The 16,399-nt window shown below is 33.4% G+C and overlaps 1 protein-coding gene across 1 annotated transcript in view; it reads right to left on the bottom strand.

Moving 5' to 3' along the window:
* Window positions 1–4,548: 4,548 nt before the first annotated feature.
* The window catches only part of LOC118197197 (uncharacterized), a 99,157-nt gene continuing 87,306 nt past the window's right edge, over window positions 4,549–16,399 (bottom strand). The window contains exon 5 of the mRNA XM_035368705.2: window positions 4,549–6,945. Coding sequence (XP_035224596.1) covers window positions 6,146–6,945 — 800 coding nt within the window. The 3' untranslated portion in view covers window positions 4,549–6,145. The remainder of the gene's footprint in view (window positions 6,946–16,399) is intronic.

The raw sequence follows: 16,399 nt of genomic DNA, 5'->3' as shown, positions 1-16,399 counted from the left end.
TCGCGTGCTTTTTTCAGTGTCAGAATATGGCCTTATATAATAATAATATAATTAATGTTTGGCAATACTATTTTCATTTCATATTTGGTAAAACTTAAAAAAAATTTTCATTAAGAAACTCTACGATTTGAAAGCGAGCAGTGGCAACACTTTTCGAAATAAAGCAGATTTTTATCTCCAGCGAGCGAAACTGTTGCCACTCGGAAAAATGAGAGCGAAAATAAGCGTTTTTAGAGTTTTTAATTTATATCTCGGCTAATCAAAGTCGTACGAAGATGAGAATGGTAGAAATGGCTTCCCGCGAATTTTTGGAATCGGGTGTAGTAACATATTTAATGTTTGGGTAATGCTATTTTTATTTCCGAATTTTTTTTTAAGGAACTGTAGTAATTGAAAACGAGCAGTGGCAACACTTTTCGAAATAAAGCGGATTTTTATCTTATCTTCAGCGTTCCAGACTGTTGCCACTCGGAAAAAATGAGTGGAAAATTAGCGTTTTCAGAGTTTTTAATTAACATCTCGGTTAATTAAAGTTGTACGGAAATGAGAATTGTCGAAATGGCTTCCCACGAATTTTTTGGAATCCAGAGGTATCTTTCCCGAAACTCAACTCCCTGCCGTTCCGGATGAGATAATGTCGCAAACAAGCAAACAAACAGAGGTACGTAGATTTTTATAGTATAGATTACTAATTCCAGTAATCATATTCTAATACCCTCATGTGCTTTAAATATAGCCGATGACGGATAATTTCAGCAAATTTACATTAGAAGATAGGAGAATTGACATGAGCCCTTCTAGCTAATCAACTCCATAAATTTTTCTTTATGTAATTTTTTTAAGAGAACGGGAGATGACACGTCCGAGAATTCATCCTTGGACGAACAAGTTTCGGTCTCCTCAGTTCGTCGACTCAAGTGAACTTTGAAACGATCAACAAACGAATTTCTACTGAAAGAACAACTTCTTTCGGGACATTTCAAGTCGCTGCCCTGTCTGAACTGCATCCCCGGGGCTGGGTTTCGAAATTTTCAAACTGGATTAAGTCTCACTTATCAGATCGGAAGGCACGTCCTGTTCATCGGTCACTGCGGAAATCTGTTGCAAATGATTGGTGTTGGATACTTAATTTCAGATACGGTTGCGAAATTTTCGAAGACTTCCAATACATTCACCAGGCTTGCAAACTTGATCTATGCAGACCACGTAAAGGTTTCCAACTTCCGGATGCTTTTTAAATCAACAAATATTGTGATATATTGCACTTAAAACTAATGTTTCTTTTTTTTTTTTTTTTTTTGTTGTTGTTGTTGTTGTTGTTGCAAAAAAAATTTCAGAAAAATAAAGTAAAGATTTTGAGATTCTATAATAAATAACTTGTTCCGCGTGGTCCAGTTTGACGTAGAAGGGGAAAAAATAGGCGATAGGTATGAACAAGCAATTTTCCAATTTCGTGAAGCTACCCGCACGCAAAATATTTTTCTTCTCTTTCAGACTTCACAAAGTTCTCAGTTTCTGACAGGACATTTAATAATTCCCCTCCAATCTTTTCTAATGTTGAGAGATTATTGATAAATTTTATTATAATTTTAATCATCAGAAAAATTGTTAATATTTAATTTTTAAGGTTCTGAAGTGCATTTTTGATATTCTTTGGCATACAAATGACGCTTATAGAAATCGAGAGAAAGAGAAAATATTTTAACCAAGGCAATATTTGAATAGTTTCCTTCCTGAAATTTGGAAGATTTGCATAGTATAACATCGGCTAAAGACACGTTAAAGGCATATAACGCCAGAAAAAAAAGTTAACAATGTGCCAAAGAGTGAGAAAAGAAAAGTTTTCGTTGAATAAAATAAAAGCAAGAAGAAATCGTGTAGTCAGCTAATAACTACAAATTTTAATTTTCGAAATATTGTTTAGTTGATCTAAATATTGTATGTTAACAATGTACTATGTAAATTAACAAAGTGAAAATGTTAGTAACAGGAAAAAATAGCTTTACCAGAATAAAAATAAATAAATAAACATACTAACAAAATAAAAAATAAAAACAATCCGGAAGGGTTCAGATTTTATATTATTACGTCTAAATGGGCGTTTTTTTAACGTTTTTTGTGTTACCTTTATTTATTAAATATCATGTTTTATATACTCAAACCATAAAATTCAATCCAATAGCAATATCGTATAATAATTTTAAAATGAGCAAATCTTTAGAATTTTTGATACAGAGTCTCGCGCGCTGAGGATATTTTTTTTTTTTTTTTGCTTCCAAGTACAGTGCTGCCTGCCATTGCTCGCTTTGAAATCGCTGAGTTTGTTAATCAAAAATTCCTTGAAGTGTTACAAAATACGAAATCGATAATAAAACAAATTTCAAATTCAAATTAGGGCTTCCACGTATCCATAATCTATGGAAGACTACGTTACTCACATTTTGATGGCTCTAGGTATCGTTGTTTTATCACAATGCGAGAAACATACATACATTCATGCAGATTCTTCATTATTTAATTTCTTTAAATATAATACAGGGTGAAAATATTCGGTGGCAACAATAGTCCTTCTGGGAAAATTTTCTCTTTGAGCAAAAAATCTGAAAGCTTTCAGATTTTATATTACTCCCAAAGGGGTGTTTTCGTTTTTCATTTACACACATATACTCATTTCGAAAGCATTTGTGCTAACACCATTTTGGGCTAAAAGTGTTTAAAAAGAGCACAGCTTTAGAATTTCCTATAGTCAGTCTTGCGCGTTGGAAATAAAATATTTTGTTCCGTATGATGTTGCCAATGCTCCTTTTGAAATCGATGAGTTTTTTCAATCAAAAATTCGTTAACATTCTACAAAATATGTAATAGATATTAAAAAAATTCTCAATTCAAATTTCTGGCTTCCAGGTGTCCATATTCGTGTGGAAGACTACGTTATTCAAAATTTAATTGCTCTGGGTACCGTTGTTTTTTCACAGTGCGAGAAACTACATACATTTATGGAGATTTTTCATTATTTGATTTCTTTAAATTAATACAGGACGAATATTTGGCGGGGACAATCTTAAAAGTCATTAAACGCATTTACTAATTTGATGCAAAATGCCATTTTGAGACAAATAGCCCTTGTGAGCTAACTCTCTTTTGTGTTAATTATAAAGAGTTAGAAATCAGATAAGAACTATATATATAAATTTACGAAATACTCTTGAAATACGGTTAATCTAAATGTTCTTTCAGGGAGATTTTAGTAAAATCAAATATAATAAGAATTCACGTAAAAATATACAGATAATAACACATTTAAACAGTGATGCAGAAATGAACGAAAATCGGTAAAATATTAAAGACTGCACAATAGTAATTAGAACACACAATTTCTTGAATGGAAGTGAAAGGATCCAACTTATTAGTTTACGATAGCTTTGAATACAGATCATACTGCTAACAGTGCTGAATGTCGTTCTGTATAAGATAAATGTAACTTACAAAGTAATAGCAGATTGAGCTTTATTCCACGTGATGAAATTCATCACAGGTTAAAAGGTGAGAATTTTGGTCTGATTGGTACAAAAAATTCTAAAATGTACAACCAAATTTTAGACATTGGTCCTTTTCTTGCCATGGTACATACAACTAACCAACTGAAAATAGTCAAACACATGCATTTTCTCAGAAATTTTTTCTTTGATCTCGCAAAATATGTTTAAAATCCTCCCCTCCCCACAGTTCTGGCGTTTAAAATCATGTGCAGAATAACAAAATACCCTTTTAATTAAAAAAATTTGAAATTAAATCATTATTCAATCAGCAATTAAAAAATGAGATTTTAAAATAGGTTTTTATTTAATTTGCAAAAGAAAACCTCATTTATTAAGACAGGATTATCTCATAATCGTATTACAATTTCATTAGTTTTAAAACGCTGCATTTTTCTTGATAGAATTAACAAGTGGTTATACTTTTCAGAAGTTCTTTATGTTTTGAAACATTTAAATGTAGTTAATTTATAATAAAAAAATTATGTATGTTTATATTTTTCACATCGTTTTTATGTGCAATTGTAATAGTAGCGAGCAGTTTAATCAAAGTTTTCAAACAACAATTTAATCGGGTTACGAAGACCAACAAGCGGCTGAGAGGTTTTAAGACCCTGAACACTGGTAATTTGGTCCGGGATTTAAGTTTCGGCGAACGGGCTGGATGCATGGACGTTTTCGTGGTTTTCCCAATGTGTAACGTAGATACGAGCCGACCTCCGTGAGGCAACCAACCCTCCGTTCCATGTAGTGCTTAATGACGGAGCAGGTCGTAAATAAATATATAAATTTGTTAATAAATAATGTCTAGATTTAACCCGGTCTTTTGTTTTTAGTGTCATTTTTACTATTATGTGCAACTGCTCATAGATCTTCGTGTGTGGTGCAGGCTTCGAAATAACGGATTTAATATTTTATTGAACATGTATACATATATATATATAAAATTAAAAGCTTAATGACACGTGTGAAAGGAATGAGAGTAACAAGAAGAAACAAACTCAGACTTGAATGCATTTACATAACAGGAATTTATTGACTTGGCCTTGTCCTTACATACCCTTGAAGAGTTCTAGCCGTCAGAATTCTGGGGTACCTGCCAATAACAAAACTGAAACATAAGGAATGTCACATATTCTTGTTTCGTACGGTATTTGCAGAAGGACGTTGCAAGGACGTAATCTATATTTTACATATGGCAGAGAACGAAGTCTAATCGTACACAAAAAACATTTTAGATTTAAACATACTGTAATTTATATTTAACATACTGTATTTAATATTAAAACACACTGCGACAATATTATTCTGGCCAATAAAAGGGTTTCTAGTTTAAAAGATGCATATGTTACCGTGAAAGACCGAAATTGGAGAATGTCGACTTTCACCGGAGAATATCAACATTCACCAAATACGTCGGTGAAAGACCGAATATTTCACTACATTCTTGTATATTCGGACCCTCACCTGTGTATGTCGACAATCACAGATATGCTCTGGTGAAAGTCGAAAAGAGGGGTCATAAAGTGCCATAATAGTTTAAGTTGTTGCAATAAATAAGATTTGAATCACATAATTTAGTAAGTTTTTTATGACTGTTATTTTATTTTCTCATTTAGAACGTACTGTATAATTAAGTAAGTTTTCAACTTTCTCATTTTGAATTTTTTTTTTATTATTTTCCTTTCTCATTTTGAATGTATTGTGTGTTTTAGGTTCTCATGTTCTTAAGTTCTTATTTCAAGTTTCAAGTGCGTTTATTCGCGACTGAATTACGGAGAAGAAAATATAATATTGTTATATGTTTAACATTCACCATTAGTACATGGTGAATGTCGACATTGACCGGTGTAAGTCAGAAATAAGAGTATTTGGAAAATATTTCGGACATACACCAAGAGACTATGTGAATGTTGACATTCACCGGTGAAAGTCGACATTCTCCAGATTTCGGTGTTTCACCGTAACACATATACGACACATACGACTTCTGACAGTCAGTGGTCGATATTAATAATACAAAGTGGACAGCCTACAGAAAGCTTTAATGGACTTGTTTTATAAGAATCGTGTTACTTTACATCTGTAAACCTTGTGCAGTGGCGTAGCTAGGGTGGGGCAAGGGGTGCATCCGTCCCCGGGCGCAGCATCGAAGGGGCGCCAAATTGATGATACACCTTTCAGAATGAAATGTTTTCCATTCTTGGAACACAGAAAGGGGCGCAAAAGCTTTAGGTGTCCCCGGACGCTTGAAATCTTAGCTACGCCTCTGGCTTTGTGACAGATTTTTCCCCCTTATCTTATAGATTTAAAAATTCTGTTTTATTTAAATATATGAATTTGTATAAATAATCAGTTGAAAACCTTTCAGACAAGTATGATATTTGATGTATGGCTAAAGTTCTGCCTCAAAGTCGGATCAGTCTAAAACGTAACAATGTAAATGTCACACGGATACGTTTGCCAGATCGATTCATCAGTGAATGTTCCACATTCTACATTTACTTCAAACTGCTTCGTCACAGGTCGCGAAGCATCGAAACTAACGTTGTACCTCAACTGAACTATTTGAAATAAATTTGATTTGTAAGGTCACCTAACTAAAATATTTACAAATATTCCGAGTAAACTACTCTTTGCTCGGATATTGAGCACTGCGGTCCAGACTCACTTTCAGTGCTTTTGTCACATCTAAAGAGTTTTCTTTGTGCTCTGGAAATGTCACTTTCAGACACACGCCCGCGCTGGTCCACCTTCTGCCTAATGATAACACTCTGAATGCTATCGGCGTCGGAAGATTCGGAGGAAGAGGAATCAAAGGATTCTTCATGATTTGCAGTGCTGTCAGAAGTATCCAACTCAGACGTTCCATCCGGAGTGGCAGAGCCGTTTTCATAGGCTAGAATGATATTAATCATATTTTTGTTGATCACGGCTCTTGCTGAAGGTTTCTCGTCGTCTTCTAGCTCACACTGGCAAAGATCCAAATCTTCGTCACGACAGTTAATGAAGGGAGTTGGCGTATCGCAGCGACGACCTCTGGTTTCCTCCTCTTTGGGACAAGGTGGATCAAACAGAGCAAGAACTGATGGACGGCGAAATACAAAATCATCCACAGCGTTCGTCGTTACTGAATTCAGAGATTGTCCAGTTGAAGAGTAGGATGAAAAAGGACTTGAAAAAGAGGTAGTTGACGAAGGTAAGCTAAGAAGAGTAGTGTAACCTGCACTGCCATATCCCTTTCGCAGTGAATCCACTTCGAGGGGCTGCAATGATTGAAGGCTAGGGAGATTTGCGGGACTCCAACGCAGGCGCTGTGGAAATGGAGGCGCTCTGAAAGGAGGAAACGGAGGATATCCAACTTTTGCAATATTTGACTCGCCAATCTGCATGCGGAAGCCTCCATGATCTGCAAGAAAAATTATCCAAGTATTAAAATCATTAATATACTGGTATAGGTGAAAAGCAAATTTGCAGATAATTTTAAGAATCATAAACTTCATCAGTAACAAAGCTAATAGTTTGTACCAAGTTATAAACTGTATCTCATGAAAAAGAAGGCACAAAAAACTACATTTAGTAAATGCCATGTAGTTTCCAACAAAAATGCTCAAACTTTCAAATTCGGACCAAACTGATATTTTCATAATTAAAAATTAAAACTGCATAAATAAAGGTGATTGGAAGTCGTCCTCTCCTCTCAGTTACTTTAAGTCAGGAGAATGCTCTGTTAGGAATTTTTTATATTTGTGTGAAATTAACGTATAGACGATATACGTATAACGTATAGACGACTTCTAACATATAGACGATGTACGTATAACGTATAGACGAATTTTTTATATTTGCGCGAAATTATACGTAAAATTGCAGTATCTTTTGTATAATGTAACATGAAAATCTGAAGACGCGAATCTTTGCTTGAAAAATAAGAATATAAAAGCAAGTCTATTTACCATTGAGTAAATGGCTATCTTGCTAAATTGGCTAGATGTCGCCAGGCTGGCGACGATTTTTTAGACTAATTTCTGTCTCTGAATTTGGCGAGAAAACGTCAAAAATTACCAAACTTGGCGATAATTTGGAGACATTTTGGTACGGTACCTGTATAACTGTAACTGTTACTGTAACTGAATACAGTTACAGTTACTGTATATGTAACTGTCAATTACTGTATGTAAATGTAACCGCATCTGGACTGTATTCTATATAATTTTTACCATCACTTTAAAGTAGATGCATTTCCAGGCATAGTTGCAAAAACTTAGTTTCTGTTCAAAAGTTCCAAAGATATAGTGAATTTATATATTAATTCGCTTTGAAACTTGGTATATTTACTATAAGCGATAATAACGCTAAATGTGCTTTACGCCCTTTGTTAAAATTATTTCAAAGAATGAACGAAGTATCTCTTTTTCTGCTCATGCACAATGAAAAAAGGGGAAAGGAAAATAGGTTCCTATAAGTTATGAATTTATCCAAGTGAATTAATTATTCTTGGCCCAAACTGAGAAAACTGCTGAAAGATAAATTTTTAAACTTCTCTGTAAAATTCTCACCAAATTTTACAAAAATCTAATATTTAGGGATAATTTGAGTCGTAGAATCGAAATATGGAAAAGAAAATCTGCATGCCATTTCGAAAAGCTTCCGATTTTGTTTCGAAATACCTGTGTTAGAACAATGTTATATATAACACTAATATATAACTATAGTCGTGCTTTCGAGACACGAAAAACATAATTTCGTCAATCGGCTCATTAGAATAGGAGTCCCTTTTTAGTCCAAAGGAGCAGTTTGCCCAGAGGAACTATTACTTTTGTTTTGGCATTTTGTGGCGTTTCACTACAAACGGCGTTTTTTCAAATTGTTGCCACCAAATATTATTTTGAATAACATAATCGTCCTGCGAATATAGGAAGGAAGACCAAATTTGAAATTTGGAATTTGTTTTATTACCGATTTCATATTTTGTAAAACTTTAATACATTTTGATTAACGAACTCAAGGATTTCAAAGCGATTAATGGCAACGTTGTACAGAAAAACATTTTTATCTCCAGCGCACGAGACTGTGTACCGGAAATTCCAAAAATATGCTCAGTTTAAAATTATTTTGCGATATTGCTGTTGAACTGAATATTATGGTTTAAGTGCAAAGAACATGATATCTAATAAATAAAGGTACACACAAAATGTTAAAACAAAACGCCCCTTTGGATGTAATTTAAAATCTGAAACTCTTCAGATTAAAAAAAAAAAAATTATTTATTTATTTATTTTTATGGAGAGTGTACATATAGCTGGCATCCTGATGTTGTTCTCCAATAAAATTATATATTCCTGACTAAGTTCCTAAATAACTTAGCCTTGGCTAAGTTTCCACTAAATTTAGAACAACATTAACAAAGAATTAAATGGATGAAGGGTTGGCATTCTGAAAATAGTTTTAATGACTGTTAAAACTAAAAAAGAATCAAACAAGAAGGTCGAATTCTTTTTCAGTTACTATAAGTAATGCACAATTAAATTAATGAGCAGTTTTTATTAAATCGTTCAGCTTCACCGAGTCCCACTCATTATGGTGTACGTTCACGTTTTTCACGGTATGACTGTAAACGTTTTACATACATGGTTAAAAGTTTTACATTACATTAGATTAAATTCTGTTATCAAAAAAGAACAAGTGAAAATATCACGTAAACCCTGGTAGTTTCTTCCAGGTTTCTATCTGGCTGCTAAGCTGGTTAACTAAGTAAAATTTTCATGATTTTCCCTGTATAGTTAATTTTGTAAGGAAAATCCAACATTAATTCCTGCGCTCCTAGGCAAGTTGCCTTCGTGTCTTTTGCCGTAATTAACAAAACTTTTACGGTGATGAGACGTTTTCCGTTAATAAGCATAAACTGGTACTAATGATGTATTAGAATTTGTGTTCGTAAATTTTCCACTTGTCGCTCAGATGGGAAAGTGGTTAGTGAATCTGACTGCCCTACCGAATGGCCCGGGTTCGAATCACGGAGAAGGCATCAAAGTAAATTGTCAGTGCCTTTATAGAAGGTAACTTTGACCCAAATATTATGTGCTTCTATAATAAAGTGACCACCGTAATAAAGTAGTGGCCAGTGCCTGAAACGGTTAGTAACCGCCATTGGAAATAAATTTTCCGCATTCAGTCCGTTTTTTCGTGGGACATAAAGATGTATAATAAAACACCCAAAATTCATATCATTTAGCATTTAATTATTTTGTTCAGCTCCATGTGTTCACTGGATTGTATTATCAAACTTGTCAAATTAAACTTAATGTTTATTCCTACTTCATTGTTAAATAAAGCAGGTGTTTAATTTGATTTTGTTTATTTGCTTATTCATTAAAAAAATTCTTTTTATTAAATTCCTACTATTAGCTCACACTGTCCCTATATCCTTTTTCAAATTTTCAATAGTTAATAAAATATTTTTTATTCATCCACTCAAGTTCAAATACATTTTTTGAACTTGTAGTGGATGACGCTTGATGTTAATATAGTTTTTTTTTCACATATTAAAGCCAATTCCTACTTATTTATTCCTGTTTATCGGAACTAAAGATATGCTGTTTTTATCAAATATATTATAAGACAATTATTACAAATACTGAGCGTTTATTAGGAATTCTCACGTGCTGTAAAAATTAATTTTATAACAACTTCTAAATAAAAGTGCATGACTGTGATTAATGGGATTGTAATATGTTAAAAAAAATGGGCGTAATTTAAAATCTGAAACCTTTCATATTTTATTTTCCAGGTATTTTCTAGTACTTTTCTTATCACTCTCTTTTCACGCACACTTTTCATGCCATAATGTAAATCAGATATAGAGCGTTTATTCAGATTAAGGTAGAAAAAAATGCTGTTTAAGGAAAAGTTTCGGAAGTTAGTGTTGGAACGTGTCTGCCTATTTCAGGCCACGTTGTGCCGTGATTATTAGCGGTTTGATTCTGTGCCGTTGAATGCTTCTAGCCATTTAGCCCTTCTCGCCGGTTTTCTACAAACCAGTGCCTTTCCTGAGCGTCAGATTATTCTGCGAGTCATTAGGCTAATCTACCACATTTGAATTTGTTCAGCGTTATGTATTTCTGCTATGCCAGAAGTGCTTGAAGCTTGTGTAACCCAAGTTGAATCTTTGTTAATTTTTGTGTTCGAATGAAAGGGTTTTATACACCCTTCTTCTGACATTTTTTTTGTTTTACAAGCCTAGAAGATAATTAATTTTTCAATAGTCTTTTAAAGTCTGTAGTAATTATTAATTCTTAGTGAAATTATATTAGTTCTAAAACTTATTCTGTAAGTATCGCGGTATATTTTATGGAGGAGGAGACAGATTCAAAAAAAGGCAGACTTTTTTGACTTAGTTTATGTCTTTTATTTATTAGCCCAGAAGGGATACTCATTTTGTTTTGGCATTTTGCGTTGGTTCAGTATAAATGTCGGTTCACTTTTCAAATTGTTGCCATCAAGTATTACAGCCCTGTTTCAAAGAAATTAAATAATGAAGAATCTGCATAAATGTATGCATTTTTCTCGCATTGTAATAAAACAACGGTGCATAGAACCACCCAATTTTGAAAAACGTGATCTTCCATTGAATATGGGCTTCTGGAAGCCTGAATTTGGAATTTAAAATTTGTTTTATGATCGATTTCATATTTTGTAACACTTTAACGAATTTTTGATTAACAAGTTCAAGGATTTCAAAGCGAGTCATGGCAACGTTGTACAGAAAAAAACATTTTTATCCCCAGCGCGCGAGTCTGTGTATCGGAAATTCTAAAGATATGCTCATTTTAAAATTATTTTGCGATATTGATGTTAAATTGAATTTTATGGTTTAAGTGCGAATAACATGATATTTAATAAATAAAGGCAGCACGCAAAACATTAAATACGCCACTTTGGGCTTAATGTAAAATCTGAAAGCTGTCAGATTTCAGATTGCAGCCCAAGAGGTAGAGTGGTTAGGGGTGTCTAATGCGGTACCGAATGTTCCCGGTTCGAATCCTGTAGGAGGCATGGTTGTAACTATCCGTTCTTTCATAGGCCGCCTAAAATGGGCCTCCAATAATAAAATGGCCACCATTTCTGGTCTTAGGAGTGGTCAATGGTTATTAGGAAGATGCCCGACATTGGAAAAAGAAATGTGTTTTTTAATTCACAAAGTTCAAACTAAATTACTGTATAGAATACGTTAACGCGTTAAATAAAGTTACTGCATAAAAGTTTGATAAAAATGAAATAAAATTAAAATATTTTAAGAATCCTGCATTTAACAGATAACTCCACTCTAAACATAATTTCAAAGAGAGTAGAATAATTCATTTTCGGTTTTTTACTTCCTTGTACGAAGTAAAATGGAAGTATTGTAATCGCGAAAAGTTTCAGGCAGCATATTTCAACGAAAATATCTATTTTGACCGCTATCAAATGCAATTTAACGATGTTTTTGCGTGATATCTGTACGTAAGGACAGAATAAAAGACTCTTTTCCTCCAAAAAATTATAAAACTGCTTTGAAATGAATTCTGAAGAGAATTTTTCATGGCGTCTGTACGAACGTATGTACGTAGGTACGTACGTACGTATCTCGCATAACTCAAAAACAAATAGCCTCAGAACGTTGAAATTTTGTATATAGCACTGCTATAACATGTAGATGTGCACCTCCTATTTTGGTTGCAATCGACCTCACCAAACGTATATAAATATATTTATGTATATTCAATATCTCAATCGCTGCTGACCGTGGATTTTCTCCCGTGATTATTGATAAAGCCGTCAAAAAATTTTCAGATTCCCATCAAAGAAGACATTCCACTGTTAGAAATAATATCAATGACCTTGTAGTGCTTCCATTTTATCCTTCTTTTAGCTATAAAATTGCACGGATTCTCCAGAAATTCAATTTTCAAGTCGGTTTCTCCCCTATTAATAAAATTCACCCTTCGATTCTAAAAGATTGCGTTTCTGTCTTGAATTCTTGGGGAATTTATAGTATATCATGTCAGTGTGGTTTAAGATATATTGGCCAAACAAAAAGAGCGTTGAAGTTTCGTATCAAGGAACATGAATCTTATGTCAAAAAAGGGGAAATTAACAAGTCTTCAATAGCGTATCATAGCTGGACTTTTAACCATAATTTTGATTTTGGGTCTGCAAAAATCATCCAAAAGGCTTCTTCCATAGGCGAATTGGATTTTCTTGAGGTTTTTCACATTCACAAAGATTTAGAAAGTTTAGTTAATGATTTGAAGTCCAATCCAGTCCTTCCTAATGCCTTTAAAATTCTACTGTCTTAATTCAATTATTTTTGCCGATAGATGGCGTTACCTCCTCGCACTTGGTACTACCAGAGGGTATAAAAATCCGTTCAGTGGTTGCTTTCCATTATTTGAAGTTCAGATTTTGAGCGTAATGTGCATTTGCCCCTCGCTCCCTATTTTAACTTCGCTAATATTTCTTTATGCTTGATCAGACAGCCTGGCTGAGTAAAAGTAGGCGGCCAGTGAAACTCTGATTAAAAATCTAGTTATAACCACGTGCAGTGCTGATAAGCACCACGTGTTTCTGTGATTCCTATTTTCTTCTTTCTATGTATTTCTTTCTCCTGATGAGGAGGGACCTTTAGCTGCCCTCGAAATCGATTGAGTGTTTCATTATACCTACGCTAAATATAAGGTTGTTTGTTACGATTTTGATTGTCACATTAGCGTGTTTCTCTTCTAGTCTATTCTACAGTTATCTACAGACATCATTCGCTTGTTATTAATTAAATCATCTTCAAACACGAAACAAACAAATTTCTGTAAGAAGTTTGGCGATGCTGTGAGCTGTTGTTACTATGAAACAATACGAAGATAACATTCTGTAATAGATTTCGTGTCACAGTTGCATCACAAGAATATGTTTGCTCGCTTTGTTACTGAACCCTAGAAAAACTTGACCAGAAAACAGATTCTAACTAGGTTACGCCCATCTCATTTACCATTCCGGCGACCTATAGTTTATGTTTCTATTATTGAAACACAAAACTGACCTTAAAAGATCGAAAGTTTTAGAGCACACAAGAGGGTTCAAGGAGAAATATATCAACGTTAAAGGCAATGTAACAAAACACAGTCTTTTTTTCTCTAATACGATCGTTAGACTAAGCTTTCAAGCCAATCGAGGGTGTGATTATTTAACAATTACGAATTACTTGAAAAAGATGTAGATTTGCATTAGCACTGTATTTTGTATAAATCTTTTTAATTTTTTATACAGTTCGGGATTTTTTTATTTTTTAAATAATAGATGGGATGAGTAAAACTGAAAGAAATTATAGTTATATGATACATGCTTAGTGAAGCAAAAGGTAAAAGAAAAAATCTGATGCGTACACCACATGACTTCCTTGTACGGAATATTAAATTATACGCATTTTTTGTTTACATTTCATTTACACTTATTGGATTAAATTAAATCTACTTCGCCGACAGCGTATAAACCACAATAGAATAAATGCATTCTTTAAAATTCACTCTATTTGTTTACCATAGCGTCACTCTGGCGCTAGATTCACTTAACAGTATTATATTTCGTTTATATTTTAATTCAGAATGCACAAAATTTTTATCATTTAAAGAATTATCTAATCGTTGCCACATGTTCTATTCAAATACTACAATAAAGCTAGAGCGATGTATGAAAGAAATTAAGCAAACAAAACAAAAAAAGAAACAGTTTTCACAGACAATTCATTATTTCTCATTCAATTAATTCAGTTCTCACTTCGCGACAAAGCAAAAATACATAAAACTCAAATAAAAATTACGAAGTAAATCTTAAACACTTATTTCATCGAAAATATTCCAAAACAGGATTAAGCATGACGCGTTATCTTTGTTGTTGCGGAGCTAAGTTTCTCTAGATTGGCAACAAATCCACTAGTCTGCTGTTTCAAATGTAAACAAACAATGGCCGCCATAAAAAAAAATATTAGGCTTAGTGGCACTTAAACAGCTTTAAAATTGTTGATAATTCAAAAAATATTGCATACAGATTTACTAAAGGCATAGAAAACTTAACCGGAAGACAAGAACAACATAATTCATTCATTTTTAAAGCAAAGAGTGTAAAATTTACAAACATATACGAGTAAAGAAATTGAGATCACTGAGCCGGGTAACTGAGTGGATATATACATAAATATATTTATATACGTTTGGTGAGGTCGATTGCAACCAAAATAGGAGGTGCACATCTACATGTTATAGCAGTGCTATATACAAAATTTCAACGTTCTGAGGCTATTTGTTTTTGAGTTATGCGAGATACGTACGTACGTACCTACGTACATACGTTCGTACAGACGCCATGAAAAATTCTCTTCAGAATTCATTTCAAAGCAGTTTTATAATTTTTTGGAGGAAAAGAGTCTTTTATTCTGTCCTTACGTACAGATATCACGCAAAAACATCGTTAAATTGCATTTGATAGCGGTCAAAATAGATATTTTCGTTGAAATATGCTGCCTGAAACTTTTCGCGATTACAATACTTCCATTTTACTTCGTACAAGGAAGTAAAAAACCGAAAATGAATTATTCTACTCTCTTTGAAATTATGTTTAGAGTGGAGTTATCTGTTAAATGCAGGATTCTTAAAATATTTTAATTTTATTTCATTTTTATCAAACTTTTATGCAGTAACTTTATTTAACGCGTTAACGTATTCTATACAGTAATTTAGTTTGAACTTTGTGAATTAAAAAACACATTTCTTTTTCCAATGTCGGGCATCTTCCTAATAACCATTGACCACTCCTAAGACCAGAAATGGTGGCCATTTTATTATTGGAGGCCCATTTTAGGCGGCCTATGAAAGAACGGATAGTTACAACCATGCCTCCTACAGGATTCGAACCGGGAACATTCGGTACCGCATTAGACACCCCTAACCACTCTACCTCTTGGGCTGCAATCTGAAATCTGACAGCTTTCAGATTTTACATTAAGCCCAAAGTGGCGTATTTAATGTTTTGCGTGCTGCCTTTATTTATTAAATATCATGTTATTCGCACTTAAACCATAAAATTCAATTTAACATCAATATCGCAAAATAATTTTAAAATGAGCATATCTTTAGAATTTCCGATACACAGACTCGTGCGCTGGGGATAAAAATGTTTTTTTCTGTACAACGTTGCCATGACTCGCTTTGAAATCCTTGAACTTGTTAATCAAAATTTCGTTAAAGTGTTACAAAATATGAAATCGATCATAAAACAAATTTTAAATTCCAAATTCAGGCTTCCAGAAGCCCATATTCAATGGAAGATCACGTTTTTCAAAATTGGGTGGTTCTATGCACCGTTGTTTTATTACAATGCGAGAAAAATGCATACATTTATGCAGATTCTTCATTATTTAATTTCTTTGAAACAGGGCTGTAATACTTGATGGCAACAATTTGAAAAGTGAACCGACATTTATACTGAACCAACGCAAAATGCCAAAACAAAATGAGTATTCCTTCTGGGCTAATAAATAAAAGACATAAACTAAGTCAAAAAAGTCTGCCTTTTTTTGAATCTGTCTCCTCCTCCATAAAATATACCGCGATACTTACAGAATAAGTTTTAGAACTAATATAATTTCACTAAGAATTAATAATTACTACAGACTTTAAAAGACTATTGAAAAATTAATTATCTTCTAGGCTTGTAAAACAAAACAAATGTCAGAAGAAGGGTGTATAAAACCCTTTCATTCGAACACAAAAATTAACAAAGATTCAACTTGGGTTACACAAGCTTCAAGCACTTCTGGCATAGCAGAAATACAT

This window comes from Stegodyphus dumicola, chromosome 4 (assembly GCF_044657685.1).
Source record: "Stegodyphus dumicola isolate Sdum_Otavi_A_Nest chromosome 4, ASM4465768v1".
NCBI lineage: Eukaryota > Metazoa > Arthropoda > Arachnida > Araneae > Eresidae > Stegodyphus > Stegodyphus dumicola.
Note: the sequence above shows the minus strand (reverse complement) of the source record. Positions and strands in the feature narration are given on the sequence as shown.